This window comes from Tyto alba, unplaced genomic scaffold, assembly GCF_018691265.1.
Source record: "Tyto alba isolate M040663 unplaced genomic scaffold, T.alba_DEE_v4.0 Super-Scaffold_28, whole genome shotgun sequence".
Lineage (NCBI taxonomy): Eukaryota > Metazoa > Chordata > Aves > Strigiformes > Tytonidae > Tyto > Tyto alba.
In genome coordinates, this window is record NW_024881302.1 from 4,659,777 (window position 1) to 4,687,422 (window position 27,646).

The 27,646-nt window shown below is 54.8% G+C and overlaps 1 protein-coding gene across 1 annotated transcript; it reads left to right on the plus strand.

Moving 5' to 3' along the window:
- Positions 1-12,954: 12,954 nt before the first annotated feature.
- On the plus strand, positions 12,955-27,183 carry LOC116963492. Its single transcript, XM_042798895.1, has 7 exons — positions 12,955-13,017; positions 13,837-13,957; positions 15,707-15,883; positions 17,592-17,660; positions 19,714-19,832; positions 19,979-20,125; positions 26,593-27,183. Exons 1-7 carry the CDS (start codon positions 12,955-12,957, stop codon positions 26,626-26,628), a joined length of 732 nt encoding a protein of 243 aa, XP_042654829.1. The 3' UTR covers positions 26,629-27,183.
- Positions 27,184-27,646: the final 463 nt, after the last annotated feature.

Genomic DNA, 27,646 nt, shown 5'->3' on the forward strand with positions numbered 1-27,646 from the left:
GGTGTGTGTGAGTGGGGGTGTGCCTGGGTGTAGCCCCAGTCTGGACTGGGAGCGCTGGGTTGAGTGGTACTAATGGTGATCCCAGCCCTGTTCCCCCAGGTCTGCGATTTGCGGCGCCTTGGCTGTGGGCTCAGCTGCACGTTAAAGAAGGAGCTACTTTGTGTTTAGGAAATGCTTTTCCTCCATGGATCCTTGAGCACCCAACTGCTAGGCCACGTTGCTGTGGGACAAAACAACCATTAACCCTGGGTAAGTGAACCAAAATGACTTGCGGGAGGTCCACCGGTATGGTGGAAGCGGGCAGCACAGGTTGCTCGTGACGAAGAAAACTCTGCAGGCATTCACCTGCCCTGGCAGCAGCAGCTCTACCCTTGCAGTCAAGGCAGATGCCTGGTCCCTGGACCCTGGGGGCCTGCAGTGGTGGCTGAAAGCATATTGCCACCAAATATTGAAGGGGGGGTGGAGGGGAGTGGGGTGGATACGCTGGACCACAGCCCTGTGCACAATCCAGCTGGAGCAGCGCTAGCCACCGAGCTTGCCTGTGTGGAAAGGGTGGTTGATGCTAAAGAAAATATGCATCCTACTGAACTGTCTCTTGTGTTGCACTTTCTAGGGCACAGGATAGTGATACACGGGGAAATCAGGCTTCGGTATTTGCAGCACCTACTTTGAATTTAAAAAAAAAAAAATCTACAAAACAAACACATAGGGACAGCGTGGTGGAAAACAGTGCAGCTCGTGTACCCGTGTGTTTGAATCCACTCACCCTGGGGAGGTGAAGCAGTAGGAGATCACTCAAAATTGGCGTCTAATCAGTTCTTAAAAGGTGAGTGTGTCCATGCAGGACTTGTGGTGGGACTGCAGGAGAGCATGTGTCTCTCCCCACAGCGATCCAAAGTCCTGCACCAGGTTTTATTTCAGAGAGGATCACAGGCTCTCCTCTGTTGTTTTTCTGTTCTGGAAGATCTGCTCACCAGGGCACGGAGCAGAGACCCTCCCTCCATCTCTCCTGCGCTTGTGTTTAAGTTATGGATTTTATTGTTCCAATAACTTTTATCTAAATGTGTTTTTGGGGGAGGGAGGAAAGAGATAAGGAGGGAGGAGGCTGAGGAAGGAATGTGCTTTTGGACTCTGCTAAGCCTCCAACTTATCGCTGGGACTTGCTGTGGGGTTTCAGCATTAACGATCCCAGAGGAGGACTTAAGGGGGAAACGGCTGAAAGGGCTGTGGTCGATACGATATGTTGGTGGGAGGAAACCTGGGGAAGGCCCACGCAGAGCCAACCCTCTTCCCATTCGGTACTGATCCTTGTGCCCTCTGCCAGCTTATCTGTTGGCAAAGAGGGACATGACTTAGTTTCCAGGAAGGGGAACTGGAGCGGAGGTGTGAAAAGGCTGAGGGTGAAGAGCTCAGTTTGGTGGGGGAGAGATGTCCTGCAACCACTTGGATGTCTCTGTGTGTTTCTGGTTTTGCCCTCACCTATACAGCCATTATTTGGTCAAATGGAGTATTGATCTGTGCAAGGCAGGGTCAGGGGGAGTTTAAAGAGAAGAAAAAATAAAATTGGGAAGGCTACTAAGCTCACCCTGTGGGTTTTCTCTCTCCTTTCCTACCTGTCCCTGATGGGAGTGGGTGACTGCAGGGCTGGAGCCCTGCACATCCAGAGATGCTCAATAGCCCCCGGGCTGTCAGTGACCTTTGGGCTCACGGTAGGGTGTGGATGGGCAGAAGACAGTTCCCAGAATCTTGTCCTCCAGACCCAGCTGTGTGAAGAGGGTAGGGTGGGACCTGCTTGTGGAGAGCAAGGCTGCACCGGCCTTGGCTTGCTGTGTGAAGGGGAAAGGAGACTTTGTATGTGCAGGTCTGGGTCGTTAATGATTTCCCTTGCCTGATCAAGCGGGGCAGTGGCTGTCCCCTGCTCCTTTCTCCACCTCTCTGCCTCTTGTTTTCTGCCTAACTGGCTTTTTGCTGCCTGGTTTAACTGGGCTTGCTGGGCAGCAGCGGGTTACCACTGGCACTGCAGCTCTGCTGCCTGCGTGTGTCAGGCAGAGAAGGGTCAGCGTGGGGGGGCTGATGCACTTAGGGTGGGAAGAAGTCCTGGAGATTCAGCGAGGAGGCAGGGGCAAAGCATCTTTAACAGTACCTCTAGCCATGGAAGGAAGCTGACTGGTGGCTGTAGTTGAGGGTTTTGGGAGGAAATTTAAGTGGACTAGATGATCCAGTTCTCTCCTGCCTGGAGATCTGGTCCTCTTCTCACTTTGCAGAGTCTCTTGCTACTGGATACCTGAGCGCTGCAGGTCAAAATGGGAAATGTGGACGAGCACTAACGCTGCTCCCCAGGCAGGTCTACTTGATCTATTTTTTATAGCTCTTATCTCCCACCTGCTGCTCTTCAGCATTCGATGCATCTTGGGTGAGAGGACCTCAGAGGGGACAGGTCTGCAGGGTGCTGGCTAAAACACCTCCCGAACCTTCGCTCCCAGCCTACAGCAGCGAACACTTGTTCTTCCATCTGCTGGTCCCTTGTCTGGGTGGTCTCCCGGGATGGCAGGAGGAGAAGTCCTCAGGGCCTGTGCCCTGAGTGCAACTTCTCACCCCCTGGATCCATTTGGGATCAGCTTGTGCATCGCCAGCTCCAAGGCGGAGGCAGAGGAAAGAAACAAAATTGCTTCATCCCCCAGAGGCTTCATCTGTGGCAGCAGGATGCAGCTGGCAATTTCCAAGGTGCTAATTTTGTGCTTGCTACTTCCCAGGCCCCAGAGATAGCCTGTGCTCAGGGCTGAGAGGCGAGGCAGAGGTGGAGGACGCATGCACAAGTGAGGACCTGCATGTGAGCGAGGTTCTGACCACGAGAATAGATGGAAAGTCTTGGAAGGGACCAGAAGAAGAGGAGAAATGGTGTTGTCAGGGCATGGACAAGCCATAGCTCTGGTTCAGTCCCCGTGATCCAGCCCTGTTTGTGCTGTCCCTGTGGGACACGTGGTGATTCTCGTGGTGGTGTGGACTGTCCCATCAAGCAAAGATTTGGAGTGGGGTGGTCCTGTAGGTGCCACCCTTCGGGGCTGGGGCCTGTGGTGGCTTTCTTGCTGGCAGACTCCAGTGTCCTGTTTCCATTTCGTTGTGCTTGAATTTGCTTTCTGGTGTGCTGGTGAAAGCTTGCATGGAGAGGGAGAGCCACAGAGAGTGGAGAAGAGGAGGAAAACGATGAACTTTCTCCCTCCTATGAAGCACAAACGGATGGAGAAGTATTTCTGAACAAATAAGTCTCTCATCCCTGTCTCGTGGAAACTGCATTATCAGAGTACCATTGCTGTCCTCTCTTCTTCTTCCCCCCAATGAACAGGAATTAAAAATACAACTAATAAAACCCTTTTACTTTCTCCAGGAGGAGAAAAAAAAAAAAAAGCCTTGAAAATGCTAAAGGACATAAAGGGCATTCATGAAAGGGTTGGATGGTGGTTATTGCAGCAGGGGGAAAAACAACATTATTTCACTGTGCAGATAAAAGGAAGTGGAAAAGCAGCATATTTATAGCTAGGGAGCCTGGATTCCTTGTTAAGCCGCTATTATCAAATTAATGTCAAAATGCATCAAACAGGCATGAGTGTTCTGGGCCCCTTATGCAAAGTGCTTGCAAATTGGTTACAAATACATTTGTTTACAGGGTACGAGGCAGGAGCGAGCTAATTAGTCATTGTAGCAGGGTTGTTTTGTGTCTTTTTTTTTTTTTTTTTTTTTTTAATTTTTTTGGCAATTACACAAACAAGCTGTTCTGAAGGATGAATATGTGCTGCACTCCAGCCCCTTTAAAAGGGAATCAAATAGAAATCACGGGATGCGGAGGGCTTGACGTGAGCATTGTGGAGCATCGTTGCCTCCCTCCTCCCCAGCCCCGTGCTGATGCAGCGGCTCTCGCTGGGAGCTCGGCTCCGGGAAGCGGCGTGAAAACCCACCCAGGAGCCTCGGGAGGACCCTACGTGGGTGGAAAGGGAACGGCTGGTGTTTTCAGGCCCTCTGGGTGGGCCGATAGCTGCCTCTGGTATGGGGCACGGTGCTGGGATGGGGATGGCTGCAGCTGCTCCAGCTAGCTGAGTGCTTTGGATGCCACAAGGTAGCAGCCATGTCCCGTGCTGGAGACTGGCCCTTTTGATACCTCTTAAGGTTTTGAAACCGGTTAAGGTTTCGGCTCCCCACTGGTATTGTGGGAATCCACTCTGGTCCTGGGATATTTTGGGGCGCTTTGGCTATCAGCAGCAGCAGCTGCCAACTCAGGTTATGAAGCAGCTTGTACCCACACAATTTCGGGGGGTGCTTGAACTGAGAGAGCATCCCAGGGATGTGCTTTGCATGAAGAAAGGAGCCTGGAGTGAGCACCCCCAGGTGAACGTGTCTTTGGGGCTTCTTTAGCAAAACCATGGGTTGTGCCTTCCAAACCTGTTAATGAAGAAGGGAAACAGGAAAGCTTATCTGATCCTCAGTGGTGGGAATGACTGGGGAGCGGAATTTGGTTGGGGGGCAGATGGAAACTTCCCACTGCCCTACACCTTAATGCGCCCCCGTTCTGGGAGTAAATCACACCTCTGCCACTCAGGGAAGCTGCTAATTGAATCTGCTCTGGTGGGGGAGGATAAAGCCAAGGGGAGTTTACTACCATTATTATTATTCTTAATTTATTAGGAAAAAGAAAGGAGAGAGGAAGAAACAAGTTGTTGCCCCTGTCGTGCTGGAGGCCCCGGCGTTTCTTGGCAGAAGGTGTGCAAACAGCCCTGCGGCTGCTTCTCCATTTGGATTAGTTTCTGGTAAATCTGCCCTTCAGGCTGAAATAACCCTCCTGAGCAGGTCCTGCGCTACCAGAGGTGCTGGGAACATTGAGTTTAATGCTGTCGTAAAACCCTGCTGTGGTTTTCGTTCCCTCGAGGGGGGCAGTGACCGTGCAGGATGGCTGTGCTCAGCACAGCTTTCGTACCAGCGCTTCCCAGCCGGCAAAGCCTGCGGTGCATCAGATCCTGCCCTGGTGCGGATGGGGCCGGCTGGCTTCCTGAGGTCCCTTCTGGGATCGGAGCTTTCTTCTCAGAAGCCCGTGGTCTTGGTGAAGGGACACGAGTCCAGCTGAGCTCCACAAACCACATTCAGGATGGTAGTTGATAGTCCCAGGTGTGATGAAGGGCTATTTTGTGTCTCCAAGCCTCCCGGCCCTTCCGTGGTTTGCAGATATCGGCTGAGGCACATCACTGAGCTCATCCGGGTGGGAAGCAAGGACCATCGCGTGCGCTGGGAGAGGGCAGGGCTTTCTCCAGCCTCCTGCAGAAGCTCTGATGTTTGCACCAGATTTTACATTGTTAAAACTCAGGGTGATGTTTCTCTGCAGCTGGGACCTGCTTTCCAGTGGTACCTTCAAACTCCACATCTCTCATTACCATTTTCTTTCTTGTCCCGTTGAGTTTTGCAGGCTCATTTGCCATGGGGAGGGTGACCGACTCCGTCAGGATCAGGGTGTGTGATTTTGAGGAATGTTCCCATTTCCAGCGTAATGCTACCCCTGCCCTACCAGCTCCACGGGAGCACGGCTCAGCTGGTCAACAAATGTGTGAGCAGCCTATTGCAATCAGGCTTTAACTAGGCACCCAGTTGTTTTAATCAGAATGTGTCTTTCTTCATTTATAGCAGGGTTAAGGCTCTGGTTTGACTGTCGTCTCCTGTTATTGTTGGTGACCATGTCAGGGGAACGGATCCTGCTCTGTTTTGAGCAGTTGGGTGTTTCATGCCTGCTTTTCTTACACAGGCTTGTGCCAGCATCTCCTTGTTCTGATGGTCGGGAGCAGACCTCAAATTCCCACCCGCTCTAAGTTACACTGGTTTGTACCTTCCTCTTGGATCAGTGCTGACCTTCAGCTGGATGAGGTCTTCTGCCCTGCTCAAGATTTTACTCCCCTTGAAATATTTGCCTTTCAGATGAAGTTCCCCCCAATGTCTGGTCTAATAGCACTTGTATTCCTTTACTGAAAACACTTCTCAAATTTAAAATTGCATTTGCCTTCTCATCCATCAGTGTCTGTCGATCAGCTCTTGGTGTCCCAACACACCTGGGTCCATCCCTGCCTTTTCATGCAGGCTGCCTTCTCATACTCAAAAGTTGTCTTCACTGAGTGGGTCACCTTCCCCATCGTGCTGCTGGTGGCCACCTCCCTTCCATCACTCTGCTCCTTGGGGCCACCCGGTTCCCAGGGGAAGCCGGTTCCTCCCAGAGCTGCTGCCACAGACGTTTCTTTTGTGCCAGGATTAATTGTGATCCCAAGACTGATCTTTCTTTCTCAAGAACGTCAAGTGATGTGGGGGAAATCCAATATGATCTTATTCTCTTCAGGTGTCGGTGACAAAATGTTGGTCCCACATATATTTTTGCTTTACACAGTGTCTCTTTAAATGGGCTTTAGAGCCTCAGTTTCCTACTGATGTTGGCCTAGCAGTCTTTCATTTCTTCCTTGAGTTGCTTTCCCCTTTACCTAGTGATGGGGACAGCGTTTGCCCTCCTCCTGTGCTGTGATCACTCGCGTCTTGTTAATGCTGTCTATCCAAATCCTGCAGTTCCCTGAGCTGCCTTCTCTGACTTTCTGGGCTGGAGGTGGAGGTGGTTAGATCTTCTGCGCATGACCCTTACCAAGGAGGGTCCGTATGGACCTTCTGGGTCCCCACCGCCTTCCTTGGGCTGCGAGAGGCGGGTAGTAAGAGCCAGATACTCCTGATGGCCAACGTGCAACTTGCAGCTCACCCCAGTGAGTGATGTCGAGGTGGTGGGGACTGGATGACTCGATGGAGCTGTGTTAGCAGGCGGGCTCACTGCACGGACCCTGCGCTGGATTAACCACGAGAATCCAGCTCTGTTTACAGTCCTGAATTGAAAAAGAAATCGTTAAAAGGCTCGAAGACAATTTTAAGGGTCCGTGACTCAAAGGGCTTATAAGTCACAGCAAGGTGGAGTGAAGGTGGTGTGGGCAGCCCTCCTCACCTCTCGGCAGCAGGACGCAACCTCTCCTTACGTTACCAGGAGCTGCTTCTTTTTTTTAAGGCGGCCAAGATGCTCAGGGTCTCCCCACTGCACTGGTCCTCTGGGGATCCCAGTTCACTGTCTCCTTCCCTGCCTGCAGCCTTGCTGACACCGGCATGGCCCAGTGTCTGGATCAGGCCAGCTCAGGAATGATGAACGGCCGGGAGCCCTGGGTGCTGGTGCTGGCCGGGGCGGCGGGGAGAGCCCTGGGCTGTGCTGCAGTGCGTGGAGTATCGCTCGGACTCCTGCATGCCACGCTGGGCAGGTTTGGGCATTTGCAAATGCTCTGCGGTGATGCCGATGGTGACGTTCCTTCGGTGAGGAAGAGCACAAACCGCCTTGAGATCGCAGAGCACAGCCGAGTCAGTTCCTTCTGCTCTCGGGGCAAGACGCCGTCTTTGATGTGAACACCTCGCAAAACCTTGATTTACACCAAAACGAGCCGGTGGCTTTCACCCGGGGCTTCTGCGTTGGCATGTTGAAGGGTGCGTGTACACACACGCAGGCGCTTTCCTGCCTCTGGGCAAGGATGAGAGAGCAAACGTGTGACAGATGTTAGTCACCGCTGGCGGTGGGGATGCTGCGGTGATGAGCACGCCGGGAGGACCTGAGCAGAATAGCGCCCGGGTTAATGAGCCCAGGAGGGAGGATGGGAGCGGGGACAAGGGGGAGAGCGTTTCAGAGCAGATTAATTTTTTTTCCTTTCTGGTGAAAACTCTGGATTCCCTGGGGTGGGGAAGACTGGGAAGTGGCTCCAGGCAACTGGAGCTGCAGACCCCGATGGTTTTGGTGGGATGGGTTGCTGTGGCAGGGCACAGACCCACGCTCGATTTTAACTCTGCGCGGTTAATTAATGTAGCAAAGGTAAAGCCTTTCTTGGAGAGAGGGGCACTGGCACTGCGTGAGCACAGATCGCTGTGGCGGTGGCTTCCAGGCCGCCTTGTGAACCGAAACCCTTCAGTTTCCAAACGTGCCCAAAGTACACAAGGGCCGTACTTGGCGTGTCCTTGGACGTGTCCCTCCATGGCCTCCTGCCCCGTGTCCGGAAGGGACGGCAGCGCTGCCCTTCGGTTCTGGCTCCTGCACCCACTGAAGAACAGGAGGCTGCAATAGGATCGGCTTGTCCAAGGTTTCTTAAACTCTTGGAACGAAGAGGGAGGTATCACAGTTGTCCAGTCGTGTGCTTGTTGAGCAAATGGTCAAAGGATGAAGAGATTTCCTCCAGGTTCAGGGACTGGGCTCGGGTCCCGGCAATCATCCACCCAAGTGGCGGGAAGGGTATGGAGATACGGGGACGGACACAGTGCCGGGGCTGGGGGACAGCACGGGGACGTGCTGAGGGTTTGCTCAGCTCTGTTCACAGCCCGGAGCTGGTGGTTCCCTCACGGGATTACCCCGAGCGTGGGAGGGAGCACTGGGTGCCGCGACGTTCGGCAGAGGCAGGGTGCCCACTGCCTGTCCCACAGGGCTGCGAGCGCTGCTGGCAGTTAATAATAACCGAGCATCCTCTTCCTCTCCCCGGGGGGAGGTGTGGGAGGGCAGCGGGGGGGACCCACGAGGGCTGAGCTGGGCTGGGGTGACAATGTGGCCTCTCCTGATAAGCTGCTCCGCTTTCTGCTCCTGCAGATTTACAGCCGGGGAGCGGGGAGGTGGGTGCTGCGCTTTTCGGCGCAGTGATTTATAGCGGCTCGGGGTGGCAGCCGCTTTCCGCAGGGTCTGGGCGACCGCACTGGGGTTTTACGGCTGCTGTGACTAAGCCACGGGCGAGTTAAAGGCTCGGTCAAGGTCACTGCGTGGTGGGGCACAGGTGGGAGCAGGTCTTTTTCAGCCATGGCTTGGAGAATGTCCCCATCTCAGCGTGGGGAGGGCTGGGGTCGTCAGCCTCCCCGGGGAGGGGGGGGCTGCCCTGGCTCGGCTGAGGAAGGGCTGGCTTCGCGGCAGCAGGGATGCTTTCAGCCCTCTGATCCCTGACCCTGCATGCTGGAGCCTACGAAACGCACAAGTGAGATGAGTTTTAGGCTCGCAGCTCTCAGACCCACGTGGGAGGCAAGGTCTCCCCACGAGCATCGCTGCCCGGCGCTGCCCAAATGCTTTTCCATGTGTCCCTTTGACACAGACCGAGCAATGCCGGGAGGGATGAGCTGCGGCAGGAGGGGATGATGAGGAAGGAGAGGTCAGATTCTGTCACTGCGCTCCCTTCCACGCGCCAGCTCCTGCCTGGGTGAGCTTCCCAGCTCTTCTGTTTTGTTTTAGAGGCAGCACGGGGGCCCCAGAGCCCTGCAAACTCTTCATGCTCGGGGTTTTATTGGCATGTGGAAATAGTTTGTCTGGTTTCAGATCTGGCTGATCACTAACCTTCCCGCTGCCCTCCCCCCAAAAAGGGCTGACAACTGCGGGCGGCTCAGCCGCGCTCATCTTCCTCCCTCTTTCTTTTTTTCTCCCCACATTGTTCTCTGAAATTCTGGCTGCTGCTTTTCTCCCCCCTCCCTTTTCTATCCTTGCGCGTCAGCTGGGGTAGAAGTATCTTGTTTCTGTAGAAAAGCTCTTTTTTTTTTTTTTTTTATTTTCTTTTTGTACTTTTCCCCCCATCCTGGAGGTCACGGGGTGCCTTGCTGTGCCTCATTCTCCTCAGGGCTGTGCAGGGAGAGGAGCAAGAAGGCAGCTCTGGGTACCCTTGCTGTTACGCCCAGCCTGGTGGTGGCAGAGGGGAGCCTTGGCAGGGGTGAGGGCACCAGCATCTCCAGAGCCCTTGTTTTTTCTCTCTGATGGAGAAGCCTGGCAGATCCTGGGGGCCAGAGCCACCACATTCCTCCCTTATTTATCACCGGTGAGGTGCTGACGTAGGCTTGTGCGGGATGGGGCAGGTCTCCTTCTGGCCGTGGGTTTCTCCCCGATACTCCTGGGGCTCCTTCCAGGACAGCGTATTTCTGTGCCGGTGCCGGTGCCTGGCTGCAGCTCCTGCGCGCAGCAGGAGATGCAGCCAACCCCCAGCCCAGCTGCATCCAGGGGACCGAGCAGATGTCCCCACTACCACAGCTTGTGACACCGCTTTGTCCTCGCGCCCAGGCAGCCAGCGACCTTCGCAGACCCAGCACCGGAGCGAAACAACCAACCCTCCAAGCAGGGTTTGGGTGAAGATGTTCAGACCTTGGGCTCCCGGGTCCCTGGCATTGCCGCCCCAGCGGGCGCCAGGAGCACCTGCAGGCGCAATGGGAGCCTTGCCGAGAGGGAGAGGAGGAATGGTAGTGTTGGAGGAAAAGAGGTGGATCGTGTTTTGGGTGGTGGAGGAAGGAAGAGTGTTGGCCCTGGGAGTCTGGCAGGAGCCAGGTGAGGGTGAGGAGAAAGAAGTGGAGGAAGGCAGCGTGTGACACCCACGAGCAAGTCCTTTCTAGGCAGCGGGAAAACCCTCCCTCGGGCTTTGTCCTCCTTTGGGTGGGTTCTGGCAGCCCAGAAAGCAGCTTGCAATGGTCTGGTACCTCCTTCTTCCCCATACACCTCTCCGTGGGACTGTGTCTCCAAGTTAGCATCTCCCTAGGGGATCATTATTTTCCCTTTTTTTTTTTTTTTTTTTTGATTTTAAATAATTTTAAATGCATGACTGGCAATTCAAGAGAAAACAAGAAATGCTTATTATTGCTGAGGATCTCAGCCCAGTGAGAGGAGATATGTTCCTTTTGGGTAATGAAACATCTGTCAGGGAACAGTCACGCAAATTTCTTTTACTTTTCTTCTTTTTACCTGTTTCATTGTTCTGGAGACCATAGCAGTCGGCTCACAGAGGGAGTGGTTTGTTAATTCAGAGTCTTGCAAAGTCTCAGTTGGTGGAGGACGGGTGTTTGCTAAAGCTCCTGGCTCTGGGTGATGCTTTGAGGGGGGATTGTGGCAGCGTGGGCTGGGACACCAGCCCTCCGAGGGAGCTGGGGGAGGTGTTTGCTGTGGCCCCTGGGCACCATGTGGTGCCTGGAGTGGCCCCGGGAAGGCAGGAAAGTGGTTGCCAGCTCTGCCAAAGCTGCTCTCCAACCACGGGAAGGGACAGGGACCCTTGGTCACGCTGCTGGGACAGTTACCACCAGCCCCGGTTCCTGGGTCACTAACCCTGAGGAGCCAGGAAACGTGAGTTAAACCCTTAAAAATCACAAGATGGCCTTAAAAAAAAAAAAAAAATCCACCTATGAGATTGTGTTTGGTTTTGCTATTATTATTAGACTCTTCAGTATGACTGGGTGTTTTCAGGAGTCATCTGCCAAGCTTTTCTCTGCAGCTGGGGAGGTTTAGGGTCCTGTAGCTTGCAGTGGGGTGAGTTATTGCTGCGTCTTGTTGAAGAGAGGCAATTCCAGCCCGACCGCTAGCTGAGCGTCCGTGGCTGTGTCTTGGGAAAGCTGTCAGACCGCCTTGCACGATTTGAGTCTTTTTCTTAACCGGTCTGTTCTTCTGGGAATGAAGAGGAGATGGAGCTGCCCGGTGCAAGGGCCAGAGGCTGGTGCTCTCGCTGCTGTGGAGGATGCTCTGCTCTGGTCAAGGGGAAGAGCCAAACCTCCCCGGGAGCAGGAGCGGGTCCAGCAGCCAGAGCCCGAGAAGCCACAGCACAAGGTTGTTGCCCCTCTTACTGTGTGTCCCTGCAATCCCGCTCCCCTTCTGCTGGAAGCATTGCTTTGTCCTTCAAGAAAACGTCTTTTTCGTTTGAATGGATTATATTTGGTTCCTCCACCCCCACCCCAAACTCATCTCTGTGTGTCTTTGAAGGCCAGCTCTGGTTTGCGGGCAGGAGGCAGAGACCAAGCCCTCGGGCTGGTGGCTCTGGGTGGGTTAAGGCGCGTGTGGGTGTCCCTCCCACGTGGGTTTGTGTGGCTGCAGAAGAGCCACCGAGCAGACCTGCTGCTGAACAAACTAGGGAGGCACCTCGTTAAAACAATTTTGGAGATACTCATCCAAACAGAAATGTGAATCTACTTTTTTTTACTACTCGCGCTCTTTCCGTCAGTGTCCTCTTCTACGAATCTCCCAGCTGATGAATTTACTGGTAGGAAACAGAAAACCCGGGGATGTCCAGGGGCTCTTGGCTGTAAATGGAGCCGGGTGGTGGAAACCCAATGATCCGGAGCCTCCTCGGCATCCATCCACTCGCTTCTGCATCACCTCCGGCCACAGGGCCCGTTGCAGCCCTGGGTATTTCTTGCACTATGTATGCTTGAATAACCATAACAACACCGTGTCTTCCCGAGCCGTGGACTCATTCTGATGATGATTTTTCCTGTCATTTCAGGTATCGCCTTCTTTCCCCGGGCTTTTCCTCAGCCCAGCAATGACTTGACTGAATAATTCAACTAAAAATTCAGGATTGCAAATAAATACTGGATAATTGCTAACAGCTCGCAGACAGTCCGCTGCCAGAGGAAGGCTAAACTCCTGGTGAATTATTTATCCACTATGAATTATTCGCTCGGCCCTGTTACGGAAGAAAACCTCCTTCCCAACCTTTGCCTGCCGAGTGCCCTGGCTGGGGGGTGACTCTCCTGGTGCTGACTCAGCCCTTTCCCCACGGCTCCCGCTGCCTGCACCGCTCGGCAGGGAAGCAGCCCTGGGGAGCTGACTCCTGCCCCGTTCAGTTCCTCAGCTCCTCCGCGGACCCACAAGTGTGGGGCAGAGGAGTCAGCGTGCCAAGCCCTGGGATTGTCAGGACCTGACCCCTCTTTTTTTGGCTGCGCTGGAGCTGTCCTCCTTCCCTGTGGTCTGGCCAAGCCCTGGCATGAGATCCGTGAGGAGGTGAAGGCATCTTTCAGATGGGGTCTTGCACCCTGTGCAGGCAGGAGCCCCTCTGAAGCAGCCTCCCTGCAGGACCAGTGCCCCCAGTACAGCTCCTGCCTGCAGTTTAGGGAGAAGGTCTGGAAAGCATCAAGCCCTTGGGGAAAATGGCCGAGCTGGACCCCATCCTCCAGTGGCAGCACCATGGAGGGTCCTTATCTCTGCATCTGGTACCACACGCGGTGCTGCTGACTGTTTCCAGTGCGTGGAGAAGCTCTGAGCAACACTCTCTCTTTTGGGGGGGAAACATAGGGGTACCCCAAGGCAGCTCGAGCCATGCTAAAGCTTTGGGTCACGCTTGCATCCTTCAGGGCAGGTACAAGGCTGTTACTCCCAAACCATGCTGTGGCTGCAGAAATATATCTCTCCGTGGCAAGCACACGCTGCCTTACGATGTGAGCCTGAGCGGCTCTCGCTGGGGGAGATGGAAAAGGCTCCCTGGGTGCTCTCCCCACCGCTGAGGCCTGGAAAGAGCAGCCGGCGCGGGGATGGAGTCAGAACAGGGGTGCAGGCTGCAGGATGCTCGCTAGCCTAAATGTGATAACACTGCAAAACAGCCCGTGATGGTGCCTGGGCTGCTCCGCAGCGAGTGCCTCCGGGCTGGACTGGGTGCCTGGGGGTTATCCCCAGGTCTTGGGTGATGGCCTCGGCCGAGCAGGACTCACCGGGCATCCCGCTGCTCATTCCTCCTCCCCGCCTCGCAAACACAGTTCAGAATCACCCTCAGAGGTGAGGAGGAGCCACCTACCTGGGCTCATCAATCTCCATTTGCATCAAAAAAAAAAAAAAATTAGGAGAAAGATCAGTATTAAAAGAGCCTGTTATTTCTTTTTTTTTTTTTTTTTTTTTTTATGATCCTCTGGGGGTGGGAAACCTGAGGCAGGGTACTGGGAATAAATCCTCTTGGCTACCTTGATGTAAATTAGGAGGAAGATGATGGATTTATGGGAGTCGTGCGTGATGTATGCTCCTGTGTCTGGTCCCTGCAGGTCGGTGCGTGCCCCTGGGGAGGCGAAGAGCTGGACGGGGACCGGAGCTGCCACCGGCCCCCCGCGCCGGCATCCTGCTGCGGCCGCCGTGGCACTGGGGCTGCTGTGGTGGTGGGTCTGGGTGAGTTTTCTTTGCCTTTTAAGCCCACTTCAGGGAAATTACGTGGTTTTGGTTTGCCCCTTTCTGCTGGTGTTGAGGAAGGCATGTCCACGCAGACACCAGTCCCAAAGCGTAGTGATGCCCTGCTGAGGGCTGACTTTCTGGTTTGGTGGAGGAAAAGGCTTTTCGAGTCGCTCTCGGTGATGCTTTCCCCCTCCATCCTTCCTTCTCTCCCATCCTGAGAGCCGGTGAGCACTTGCTGCCGGCTGCAGCAGTGTCTCCATGGAAGAGGGGAAGACTCTTCCTTAGGAAAGCCCGTCTGTGAGGGCTTGGAAAGGCCCCGGGACTGGCGATGGGGGGGGAGCTGGTCCCAGCTCTGGGGCTCCCCTTACCAAACCATCCCGGGTTCCCGACCATGGTGGGGCTGGAGCCGGTGCAGGGGAGCTGTTGTTATTCTTCTCATGTATCAGGAAGGATTTCTGCGAGTGCCATAAACCCATCACGTGGGCAGAGCCTGGGTGAGCTCTAATTGCTTCTATTTGCATAATGAGGCGAGGCTCAGCATCCTGCTGATATTTGAAAGAAGAAAATCAAAATCAGCTCTAGATAAACAACTCTCCCCCCCTCTCTCTGATCCCTACCCCCACTCCTAATTTGCGCATTTTCTTCCTTAATGCAGGTTTTTCAGCTCTTTGGTTTATCCCAGGAGCCCTGGGACGCCCCCCCAGGACCCTTCCCCATAGAGTATGGGTGCTGGGAAGGCAGGGGGATGCTGCCCCTCTCCCCCAGCTGCAGTGGTTTTGGGCCTTGGCTTGGAGCTGGAGGTGGGGGACAGGGTGTGGAAGTGGCTGGAGAGGATCAGGGTGGTCTCGGGGCTGGAAACGGGGAGCGCTGGCTGAAGCCCCCCAGGCGTGGGGCTGTGTGATGCTGCAGGGTCTGCGGCGGGCCCGGGGCCAGGAGGTTTCCCTGAGTGGGAGCCCAGCACGTGCCACTGCAGCCCGGTGTCCCTGCAGCCCACGTGGGGACATCCTGCCTGGGGGACCTGCCAGGGACGGGACGGGACCCTTCCCCACCTGCGAGCCCCTCGGGGTGGGAGGGAGGGCTTCCCTTGTACCCCAGGTGGTGCTGGCTGGAGGGATGCTCCTGCCCCGGGGCTCTCTGAGGACCGGGATGAAGGTGCAGAAGGACTTTGAAGAAAGGATGATGACCCCAGGCTGGGCTGTGACACCAGCCCGTGTCCCCAGATGTGCTGCCCTGTCATAACCCCTTTCCCCCACTCTCCCACAGCGCAGGGGACCAGGAACATCCCTGCTTCTCCTGTCCCCTCGGGTCCCCGAGGTCCTTCCCGGCAGCCAGTCCCGGGTGTCCCCTTGGCCCTGGGGGGACCTCAGGCATCGCCAAGACCTGCTTGGCACCCGCAGCTTTTGGGACCTGGAGGGGCTGTTCTCCTGGTCAGGGTGCCAGGGTGGTTTTGCCCCCTTTGCCCCAGGAGGGTTGGAGCCTTGCTCGCTTGAGGCCAGGCAGCAGACACCACACAGGAACATGCCACATCCCTTCCCCAGGGGACCAAGTGAATCAGCTCCTTCCTCCTCCTCTTCCTCCTCGGCACATGGGCTGGCATCCTCTGAACCCTTCGCTGCCCTTTGGGGGAGAAGTGCTGACTCCAGATGTTTCCCTAAATGAGAACCTTCCGCAAACGGTACCGGTTTATTTTCATATTGAAAGAAAATGAAAGGGCTGTTATGATGATGATTATTAATGTTTCTGCAGCCCGTGTTTGTAGCGGGAGCTGCTGTGCTGATGGGATAGCGGATGGACAGACGGACGGATGTGTGGGGAAGCTGTGTCACCCCCCTCCACCCCCTGCTCTGGATCCAGGTGCATCGTTGGGCTGGTTCGCTCTGGCCAGCTCCATCTTATCCCAGCTCTCCAGGTCGGGGACGGATGGTGAGTTCCTCGTGCCCGTGGTCTCCCCTCCCTCCCCCAGCCCCAGTGGTCCAGGAACGAGTCGTGGCGGGGCAGGACTGGGACCCCCAGGAGTGGGGGCTGCAGCTCGGTGGCAGCAGGACCACGAAGCACCCGTGCTCAGAGATGTGCAAGGGTAAAAGGACAGGGGTGAGAGGAGATTTCTGTGTACGGGTGTTACTGAGAGCGAGTCCTTGTTTGAACGGCTCCCGTGCCCCTGCTGAGGCTCGGCTGCTCGCTCCAGGTGTGACTGAGGAGCTCCACATCACTGCCACGGCCCAGGACCCTGCTTGGGGTGGAAGGGCAGGACCAACCCCCTCCTGAGCCAGCTCCTGTTTCTGTCTAAGCCCAGTCTCTTGCTGGGATGATTTTGCTGCTCCCATGGTCCCCTCCAACATAAGCTCTTCCCTCCCCCCAGATCCCCATTTTACTTGGGCTGCTGATATCCCGTGAGCTCAAACATCATCGGCTGGATCTGATTGAACTTTTGCTTTCAAACCCCCTTAGCTCTGCTCCTCCAAAGCCACCAGCATCCCACCGGCTGACCCCAGCCCATGCCTGCTCTCATCCTTTTTGCTTTCTTGGCCCATCAGTGTTCAGCGACCTTCAGCCTGCAGCGGGGCCAGAAAGACAGGAGAGACCGGGCTGCCGGCGCTCGTGGCTCCCTCTGCTCTCCTGCTCGTCCCAAACCCATGGCTGGGGCTGCTGCCTGCATCCCCATCCCAAACCACGAAGGTTCCCCCCCTTCCTTTGGCCCTCGTGGTGTGTGAAATCCCCTCCTCGGACCAGCGTGGGAAACAGAAGCAGCAATGCTTCCCCCCATCCCCTCCTCATCCTCTGGCCCCTGGGGAAGCTGAACAGGGCAAGATGGAGAAAAGGAGAAGGACCCTCAAAGGTGGAAAGAAATCCCCGCAGCAGCTTTTAATGGGGAGGGGGGGAAAGAGGGAACAAGATGGGAGGGGAGGTTGCGAGTACGTGCAGCGAGGGCGTGTGTGTGTGTGTGTGTGTGCACACGCCGGCTTTCCATCAGGCTGATGAAAAGGACTGGGAGCTCTTGCAACTGAAGCCAAGGCGAGTAACCTGTGGCTGTCCCAGGGGCGGGGGGCGGGCGGGGGGCGAGGAGAGGCCTGTTTACTCAAGAGCAGCAGGGATGCTCTGTCAGGAGCCGGGGCGGTCAGCTCTGCGGCAGTTCCAGCTCACCGAGGAGGGGTCGGGGTTTCAGCATCCCAGCCCACGCTGCGAGGAGGGACGTTGGCCGGGCAGCTCCGCCGCCGGCCCCCGAATCGAGGGTTCAGTGGGGTGCATTGGCTGGGGGGGCGGGGTGGAGGGGAGTCTGCCTCCTCCCTGGGTCCCCGCGGCTGAGCGGGGGGTGCTGGGGCTGGTCCCCGCCGTGGTGCAGATTCCGGGGGGGCTTCGGTGGAGCAAACACAGCCCAGACATCAGCTGGGAAGCGGTGGCTTCGTGCTGGCCTGGACGAGGGGTCTCTGGTCCCTCTTGCCCCATCAGCGAGAGGATTTTTTCCTCCTCCCATGTGGATAAGAAGCTCCTGTTGCCATTGCACAGCTCTTTTTGCCTTGCCTAGAGTCTCCCTTGCACCCCACCTGCAAATTTCCAAGGGCTTCCTGGGCTCATTTGTCACCCTCATGTTGCGTTTGGGATTTGTATTTAATTCTTATTTATTTCTTCATAGGTTTGTCCCTGTCATTGCTGCTGTTCCCGGCCCGGCTTTCCAGCAGGTTTGCTCTGCAGAGAGCTGCAGGTTGGCTATGAAAAATGACAAAGCGTTCATTTAAATGCACACCATGATGTCGGCGAGTCCATTAGGGGAATTAATTTGAATGGTTGGCGTTTAATAAACAGCCTCGTCCCTCATCTCTCCCCACCGCCGCCATCTCGGAAGGGTTAAAAGAAACCACATGTGGATATTGGAGGGATGGGGGAGCAGGTATCTGGGTCTGGAGGGGGGGAAATAATAAAAGAGAGCTGGTGTTATAAGAGGAATTGCAGTTTGTTTTGCTCACGGTAAAAAAAAGCACATGTGGAAGGGGGCCAAGCTGAGCAGTTTGGGTTCATGGGGTGTTTGGTGCATGGAGAAAATAAGGGGATGAAAAAGTGATGGGAGCTGGGGAGGACACGCTCCGGCCGGAGGGTCCCAGCCTGACTCCAAACACGCCGGGCGGGGGGAAGGCGAGGGGGTTCGAAGGACGTTTCTCCCCATATGGTGTGTATTACAAGCTCCTTTCTAGTTGTAAAGATTAATTTAAAGCCTTTCTCACCTCCCCCCCATTCCTCTTTCATTGACAAATGAACATCTGGGCTGAATGCTGCCCAGATCCTAATCAAAGCATTTTTTCAGGGCCGTTGTCTGCTTTTATGGCTATCTGCTTTTCGGATTCTCTGCAGTTTCAATGCACTTGGCAATTCAGCCTGTAAATACCCCTCTCTGGGATTTATGATTTGGCCTAATGTGATTTTTCTCTTTGCTTCTTGATTCGTTTGTTTGGTTTAGTTTAACGACATTTTCTTGTCTGTGCATAAGTTAGGGCATGAGGAGTAATTTTTTTTCCCTTCCCTCTTTGCAGTGGGTTATTAACAATCAGCAAAAATGGCATTTTTTTTTTTGGGGGGGGGGGGGGCTGTGCTGGCTGATGGGGGCACTGGGGAGCCAAAGCCAGCCCTGAATCCCTGACAAGCATCCCCTGGTCATCCTGAACCATCCCTTTTTTCTTACAGAAAGCTGTTTTTTTGAGGTTTTGCCGAGAAAGCAGGTTTCCACCAAAGTGAAGCTGAGCCCTTTTCATGATGCTCGAGGGTTTCTCTGGTAGGGAGGGGCAGCGTGAGTCACAGCCCAATACAGAAAATCCATTTGCCCCCCAAAATGATGCTCGAGCAGTCGACCGAGATGCCTGAATTACAGGGAGAGCTGTGGCTGGGATCCTGTTCCCATCACACTTGATTTTTTCCCCTGCAAGCTCCAGTTTGGGAGTTAAAGGATCAATGTCTAAAACCTATCTGGGATGTTGAATAACGTTTGTCATGTCCCAGGTGCTATAGGAGAGGATGGTGCTTGAGGCAAAAAGGCAGAAAAATCCCTTTAGGGCAAATATAGGGACTCGCAGGGGACATAGTGCGGTGTCCCCTGGGTTGGTTCCTGTCCCTGAATGGGAAGAGAACTGGGAACCACAAAGATGAGGTTTTGGGGGAAATATTCAGAGCATATTCGTTCCTGCAGAAAACCTTGCTCTGGGTTCCCCCTTCCCTCTGGCAGAGTGACGAGGCCGGTTATTTACCCCGACAGACGCCTTAATTAAGGTGTGTGATTTCAGGCTATTTAAACCATCAAGGAGAGGTCTTGTTTATACAGCAAGAGCATGGGGTAATGGCAATATTAATTAAAAACGTTCTCCTACGTGAGATAAAAAAAAAAAAAATCACTGTGGTGGAAAGCGGTTTTCTGCTCCTTGGCTCTGCAGGACGAGGGGTAACCAGAATCCTGGGGGCTCCTGCAGTGATGCAGGGATGGGCACCATCCATCACCCCCACCCTCTCCACCCGAGGATGTTGCTGGGGAGCTTTGACTGGGAAGCCGGAGCGGGTTGGGGATGGTGGCGTTTCACACCGATTTCCAGGTTGAAGCCGGTGTGGCTGTTCCAATGCCCGGCCAAAGCGGCAGCTTGGTTGTTGCAGGGGGAGCTGTGACTGTGGGGAGCATCCTTGCTTAGGGTGGGGAGCGGTTTTGAGCAGGTACGGGTAATCCCCCCTTCACAGGCACTGGGCCTGTTTTTTCCCAAGAAACTCTGAATTTCCCGCAGATACAACGAGCCAGGACGCAGCAGGCAAGTCCTCGGAAGTGGATTTGGGGGTATGGAGAACCAGAGCCGGACTCTTGATGGTCCTGGATGAGGACAGCCACCTGTGCAGAGCTCCCGAGGTAGGGAAGCACCTTCCTGAGCATCCAGAGGAAGCTCTGGGGTGGTTTTTAATTTCTTTGCGTTTTTGCCGCTGCTTTTCGGCGCGCTCAGCGTTCCCTGCCTCTTTTTCATCCCTTCCCTCCGCGATACCCCGACAAATGAGCAGCAAGCGCGGCCGCCGGCCACGGGTCTTCCCGGCAAATGCCATCGCTGCCCCGTCAAACTCAAGGTCAGGGTGAAGTCTGGCGTCGGTCCGCAGCTGAGCCAGCACATCCGCGGTGCGAGAGCAGCCACCGGCAGCCCCGGGGCGAAGGTGAGGGGGATTTATGGATATTTCATATCGGCGCTATCGATCGTCGGGGCCATCGCAGCGGGGGGAGGTGGGACGGAGGGTTGGATGCTGGGGTGTATCATGGCCAAGGAGGCTTTTTGGGGAGGGGGGAGGAGGGAGGCAGCGGTGTTTGGGGGTGCGGGGGAGCCCTCCTCGATGTGCCCAGTGGAGGAGGATGCGGTACCCGGGCGCCGCAGCTCCAACCTCATCCCTGACCCGCCGCGTCGGGAGGAGCAGGAGAGGGCGGCCGCGGCCGGTGCCCCGCTCTGAGCTGCTGCTGAGCCACGGTTTGCAGCTGAACTCTGCACAGAAAGTCGCTCTCAGCCTTTTCTCATTTCTTTCTGGATTGAAGGCAGCTTCCAAATTCCTGCGCAGCCAAATCCTGCCTGGGGCTGCCAGGAAACCCGGCCAGCAACAAGTACGTGCCGTTTCTGTACCCACAACACAGCCAGTATTGCTGTTATTCTGTGGGTGACGATGACGGGACGGAGCTCCAGCCCTCCCGAGGATGCGATCCCGTCCCTTCCCAGGCTGCAGCCGGCACCCTGCCCTGGGTCAGGGCTGCGGCGTTGCCTCCCCTTCACCGCTGCCTTTTTATAAACCAAAAAAAAAAAAAAAAAAAAAACAAAAAACCCACCAAAAAAAAAAACAAAACAAAAAAAGCCCACCCCACCCTGGATTCCCTAAACTTTAACCGCCCGCCCTCCCCGTAACCTCCCGCTTTCCCAGCGCATGGGAGCACATCAGCTTTCCCCGCTCCCGCCGGGATTTACGATCCCCGGGACTTCCTGCGCTGCCTTTCAACGCTCTCGCCTCCTTCCCGCCGCCGATAAATCAAACCTGTTTGTTTCGGGTTGCTCCTTCCCCGTTTCTTTAATTTATTTTTATTTTTCCCCCTGCTGCTGCCTCCCTCAGCCCCCAAGGGTTTTGGGGGGATCACCGAAGGCACAGTGGAGAGTGGCAGAGCAGTGAAGCAGCCCCGAGGGCACGGTGAGGGCACGCGTTGGGTCTCCCCATCAAATGTCAGTGACTGGGAAAAGTGTTTGGGGGGGGGGGGGTTTGGGAAAATCCAACGCCGCTGGTACAGACTAAACACCGCTCCCCATATCTAAACACCACCAGGATGTGTCCCCACTCCCGGAGGCCCTCGGCGCTTGGGGCTTTCCCTCGAATCCATCCCAGCGTGACCCCAAAGCAATTTCCCTGGCGGCCTCGGGGGAGCCCCCCCCAGCAGGGTCAGGCTGCCCGAGCCGCCCCGGGGCCGAGCGCGGCGCAGCCAAGGCGCACGGGGCTGCACAGGCAGCACCCCCAGCCCTGCATCCCCCCGGCCGTGGCGGGGACGGGGAGCCAGCCCCCACCGAGCCCACCCGCGGGACGCCTGGTCTGGTCTTTCCACTGGTGACTCACGGAAAAATGCTTGTTTTGTGCAGCGGCCGCTCGGCGTGATGTTTCTGCCTTCGTGCCTTGCTCTCTCTTTTTTTTTTTTTTTTTTTTTTTTTTTGTTTTGTTTTTTAAAGATTTTTGGTATGAAAACATCTGGGATCCTGACCTTCCTGCGGAGCTTGCCTCACCTGAAGGCATTTTTTTCCCCCTGCATGTGTGCAGGGCTGGCTGTGCAAGCCGCGCTCCATCGGCCGCCTGGGAAGCAGCCCGCTCGCACTTCCAGGGTTGAATTTTTTGGGGATTATGATTTCTGAGCGCCTCTTATACAACAGCAGAGGAAGCTTGGAGAGTTTCCACCGCCCCACGCTCGCTCTTTGTGCGCTGGTTTCGGCACGCCTGCCAGCGCCGCTGGCTTCACTGGACCCCCCCCCACCAAAGCCTCTCGGCAAGGTTTGCAGCACAGCCTGGGGTGACGGCGCTGGGGATGGAGTGTAAGTCAACCTGGGTGTTTCTGGATGTCCCCGCTGTCCCCAGGGCTGGGCAGGTTGGGACAAAGTGGGACCTCGCCACGCAGTTCAGCTCCTTGCTGCCTCGCAGGGAGAGAGATGGATCTGTTCTTTTTTTTCCCCACCATCCTTCATAGGGCAGGGATGGAGCACGGCCCCTTCCCAAGGGGATCAGCCCGTCCCAGCCCTGGCCAGTCACAGAGGGAGCCTGAGGCAGCTCTATATTTAACTGAATTAGCTTTTTAAGATTTTTTTTTTTTTTCTTGGAAATGGGAGTGGAGAGGGATGTTCCTCAGTGCTCGCTGCCGCGAGCTTTCCCGCCTGACTTATCACACCTTCACCCTTTCCTCAGAGAGCACTGACCCTGCCGCCGCCGCTCTCTGGAAAGCAGATTAGTTGGCTTTTTTTTTGTTTGTTTGTTTTGGTTTGGTTTGGTTTTTTTGTTTGTTTTTTTTGGGGGGGGGGGGGGGGGGGGATGGTTTAGTTTGGAAGCCAGGATGGAAAATTATTTCCAACCTCCAAATTAGAAACAGAATAATAATAAAGTGCCTTGTTTTGGAGGGGGGCGGTGTGTGTCATCCCGCAGCAATGAGAAGCTCGTGCTGAAGAGGAGCAAAGAGCTGTGATTTATTTTTTTAACGCTACCCAAAGGACTGACTTGGCTCTGGGGTGCTGCTCTCACTCCCTTGTACGCATTGATGGGGACGGCTGAGCTGCTGTGGGCAGGGAACACCCACGGGTGGGTGCCCTTCCAGTGGGGGGGACGACGTGTCACCCAATTTAGGTGTCCTTACGCTTGCTTTTGTGGAGAAAAGGGGATCGTGCCATGTGTTTCTTCTGCCCTGTTCTTCCCAAGGGGGTTCAGATGGAGAGCTGGTGTTAAGTGATGGGACAGGAGCAAATATTTTGCCGTGCCAGGCTGGAGGAAGGTGTGAGCAGGTGGTGGTTTCTCCTTGGGATATTTTTTTTTTCAGTGCAGTAGATTAGAGCAATTTCACTGTGGTTGCTCCCTCTATGGTCCCTATCTCCCCAAAACCATCAGGTCGATGAAGATTGGTTCAGACTCTTGGAAAAAGAAGTCCTGCTGGGGCAGTAGCTGGTCCTGCCCGGGATGGGCTCATCCCGGCCATCACCAGCCACTGCAACGTTGCCAGAAACCCCTTAAAAATAAAAAATTTTTCCAAAATTTTCAAAAATTCCTTGTGTGGGGGAGCAGTGGCTGCTTAGGGGCTCAAAGACTGGATTTAAAGGCTGAATTCCTGCTGCAGAGGAGCCTTCAACCTGCTATATTTCTTTCCCCTTTTGGGTATAACATGTTATGTACCCAAAAGTGATGCCCAAGCCAGGGTAGGGTGCCCCATCTGCCTTTGGGGTGCCCCTGGGGCAGGTTTTGGGGGGAGCGGTCTGTGTGGAGCCAATCGCTACGATTTAATAAGATACTTATTGTATGTTAAATATCAACAGCTGATAGGAAACATGTGTCCCGAGGATTAACAGCCGTGTAAAAGATAAAGCAGTGAGTTAAACCTCCAAACAGCATGTTTCAAATAACCCACCGCTGCTGCAATATGTAATAACTGGGATAATGAGGAGTGGGATGGAAAAGGTAAATCGTATATCGCAGATCACGGTGCCCCAATGACCATGGGACGGGGCTGGGGCTGGGTTTTCTCCTAGCAAGGTGATGCCCAGGGATGCTGGATGGCACAGGAGCAACATCAGCTCCTTCTTCCCCCCATCTCTTCCTCCCTTTCCACCTCTCCCCCTTCTTATTTTTATTTTTTTTCTTTTTTTTCCCAGGCCCAAATTTCTCCCCTGTCGAGGCAAACGCTTTGGCTAATTAGCAAAACGTGTCAAAGAAAATGATTAATGTCCCGGGAGGAGGTTTAGCTGCCTTTGTGCCAGCATTGCCTGACTTTTGCTCTTAAAGGTTTTATTAAAAGATAAGGGAGCTTGTGACGGGTGAGCAAAGCATGTGCTCTCCTGGGTGTTAAAGGGTCAGAGAAGCGGGGGGATGTGGGGCAGATCGGGGTCACCCTTGGAGGGAGAGGCGAGGGCTCGTGTTTCTCTGCCTCTGTGCGTGACTGTCACCGTGGTGTCTGGCCTTGGCAGGGGAAAAGACATTAAAAAAAATGGCTGAATGCCTCCTTTATTCTTCCAGGGGCAGGTAATTTAATCTCATCATCCAGGTTATGAATGTTTCTGTGTTACGGGGTTTTGCATGGGTGCGTGCTCCGGGAGTGATGTTTTTAGGGGGTGTTGGGGAGGGGATGCTCGGTGTGGGCACCCCAGGTCGGTGCTGAGTCCAACGCCGGGGAGTGGGGACAGGGCGAGGGGACAGCCGGGGTCCTGTCCCGCTTGCCGAGGGCAGTGGGGGCAGCAGGGACAGAGGTGCTCGGGCACGGGTGTGCTGGGCCCTGTGATCAGGCTCGAGGGCAGCAGGGGTGCAGGCAGGGAAACTGAGGCACAGTCCCACTGGGCTCCTGCCAGAACCGCTGTACGCAGCGTCCAACTGTCCTCGTGTCTCATGGGTTCGGGCATGTTTTCAGCAACCCCCAAAGCACGACCAATTTGGCAACCCCTGAAACACGTACTCCCTTCAACCCAAACCCCTGCAGCACCCCCCCCCCAACCCAGCAGTTTTTGCAGAGGGGTCTTGCAAAAAGCAAAAACTACCCATCGGCTGCCACCGCGGGATCCCACGGACCGGAGCTGGCAGTGCCACAGCATTCCCAATCGGTGCCGCAATCCCAGCCAGGACATCGGCCCCGGGGGAGGACGAGGGCGGTGGGAGCTCCATCACCAGCACACTTGTTATTTTTTAAAATCATGAGCGATTCCAAAACCTGGCAGACACCCATGTCTGCAACTGTAGAGGCCTGAGCCACTCGATGCATGTCAGCGGGGTCGGAGGGGGGGCAGCTGGCAGGAGCCTTGGTGGGGGCTGCAGGAGCTGCTCCGCGAGGTTTTCCTCCAGCAAACAGACCTCTGGGCTTAATAAGCTATTTGTAAAACTCACTCTGGATAAACAAGAGACCGTGTGTCAGGCTGAAGGCGGCCTCGCAGGGCTCCGCCGTGCGGGGTGGGACCTCAGCGCAGAAATATTTTCAAGATAAACAGAGGAAAATGAGTCCAGGAGGAGGCCGGAGCCGCTGGCAGCGGCACGCCGCTCCTCCTGGAGATATTTTGGGGCAGGAACTTGGCTTTCTGCATGCTGCGGCTGAAAGATGCTTTTTTTTTTTTTTTTTTTCCTTTTTTTAGCCTCCAAAGGGAACCTTGCATGCTTCTGATTCAAAAATAAACCCAAGGAGCAGTTGGCAGTGAAGCCAAGTGGTAGGGAGAGGTGCAAAGGCCGGCGTTTGGGGGGGGAGCTTTGGGGTGAGGATGAGGAGCTGGGATGCATGGCTGCTGGTGCAGGTCCCCCCCGGGGCAGAGCTGCCCTCCCCGGGGAACCCCCGTGGGGCAGCGCCCTGGGCCGAGGTGGCAGTTTGGGCGAGATGGGCAATATTAGCAGCAGAGCCACCTCCCCTGGCTGCTGGCGCCTTCCTGGGGCTCCCCTGTCCCCCCCGACGCAGGTCCAGGCACTGGAGCGGTGCCCCGGGCAGGATATGGGCATTGCCCTGCCCTCTGCCTGGCTTAGGCTGGAGCTTGGGAAAAGGGCTGGGCTCCATCCTTCCATCTCTCCATCCCCTCCATCCCACCAGCCCTCCGTCCCCTCCATCCCTTCCACCCTCTCCATCTTTCCACCCCCTGTATCACTCCATGCCCACAATCTTCTCCATCCCTTCCATCCCCACCATCCTGTCCATCCCTTTCACCCTCTCCATTTTTCCACCCCCTCTGTCACTCCATGCCCACAATCTTCTCCATCCCCACCATCCTGTCCATCCCTTCCACCCTCTCCATCTTTCCACCCCCTCTATCACTCCATGCCCACAATCTTCTCCATCCCCTCCATCCCTCCCCTGCAGTGCTGTTCTGGCGGGGTGGGACACGGGACGGGGTGAGTGCCCCGGGGGCCCGGCGAGCTCTCACCACAGCATCCCCGGATCCCGACGGCGATAGCTGAAGCTCAGCACCGTGCTCGAGGCCGGGGGTGGCCCAGGGGGGGCTGGGGGAGCGCAGTCCTGTCTGGACGGTGGCAATCTGGCCCCCTGGGAACGCTAAACTGGGCAAACTGGGGTGGGGGAAGCTGTCCCTTCTCCTCGCCCTGCAACTTTGCAAGCCTCCCTTGGCCTTGGGGCTCGGTGGTGGTTTCCTTCTTCCCTGTTATGTGCCTGGTTTGGAAACTCTGCAACCACGGGGTGATGCTCGGCTTGGGGCACCACGGCTGGGACCTGCCAGCAGCTGAGATCTCCCAGCTTGTCTCTCCTTCTCTTCCCCACCCCCAGCAAATTTAATTAAAAGTCATTCAGATTCCTTTGAAAGAAAATGTCATCCGTCGACACAATTACACTTTAACTAACCAAAGCTGTTACAGTTCCTATATATATTGGAATCAGGCTGTCGTTATTAGTTCTAAGTAAGTAATTTATTCCCATTATTGTGTTCAAATTACAGGATATTACCCCCTGGGGAAATAATCCTGTTATTTGAAATGTAAAAAAGAATTCACATGGACAACAATGGATTCCTAAATGAACCCAACAACAGTCCCCAATCCAAGTGTGGCATCACTTGCCTCAGATAGAAAAATATAAGGTTCCTTTTAAAAACGCTCTTTTCTCCTCTCTTTTCCTCCTCCCACCCCAACGGAGGTAAATAGGGCTCCTCCTCTTCTTCAAAAGCCTCTATTGAGGGAATCCTGGATGTGCAGGAATTTGGTGGGGAGCGTGACGGCGGAAGATGTGTATGTATATCCCCCCCCCTTTATTGTGGTGGTGGGAGGGGAGCCCCGAGATGGTGGGATACGAGTGCCCGGCACAGCCCCGGGGGGTTCTGCCAGAGCTGGGAACCATCAGCTTTCTCCAGCAAAGAGCTGCCGCGGCTCTTCGGAAACATTGTTCCCTTGATCAAGATCTTCAGCAAAGCCAAATAACAGCTTGTCTCTGCAACACCCAAACATAAGCAACTAATTTGGACCACTGAAAGGAAAAAGGGGGAGAAAAAAAAAAAAGAAAAGAAAAGAAAAGAAAAGAAAAGAAAAGAAAAGAAAAGAAAAGAAAAGAAAAGAAAAGAAAAGAAAAGAAAAGAAAAGAAAAGAAAAGAAAAGAAAAGAAAAGAAAAGAAAAGAAAAGAAAAGAAAAGAAAAGAAAAGAAAAGAAAAGAAGAAAAGAAAAAGAAGAGAAGAGAAAAAGAGGAGGAAGAGGGAGGGGAGGGAAGAAAATCAGATACACTTGTAACCTGATTACAACAGCCAGCTATGTGTGCAAAATCACAATGCAGCTCTATAATTAAATCTCTCTTTCCCCCTCCTGCCGAGCTCTTTCCTCTAACAGGCACGGTACAAAAACAGTCGTTAGGACATCAAATTCCACCTCTGACAAGAGGGGACTTTTTTTGTCTATAGCTGTTCAGCTCGTCTTTAAGGAAATAATAATTATAAGCCCAGTGCTGCTGGCTGACGAGCTTTGTGGAGCAGAAAGGGCTCCTCTTGCCCAACCGCCCCTTCCCT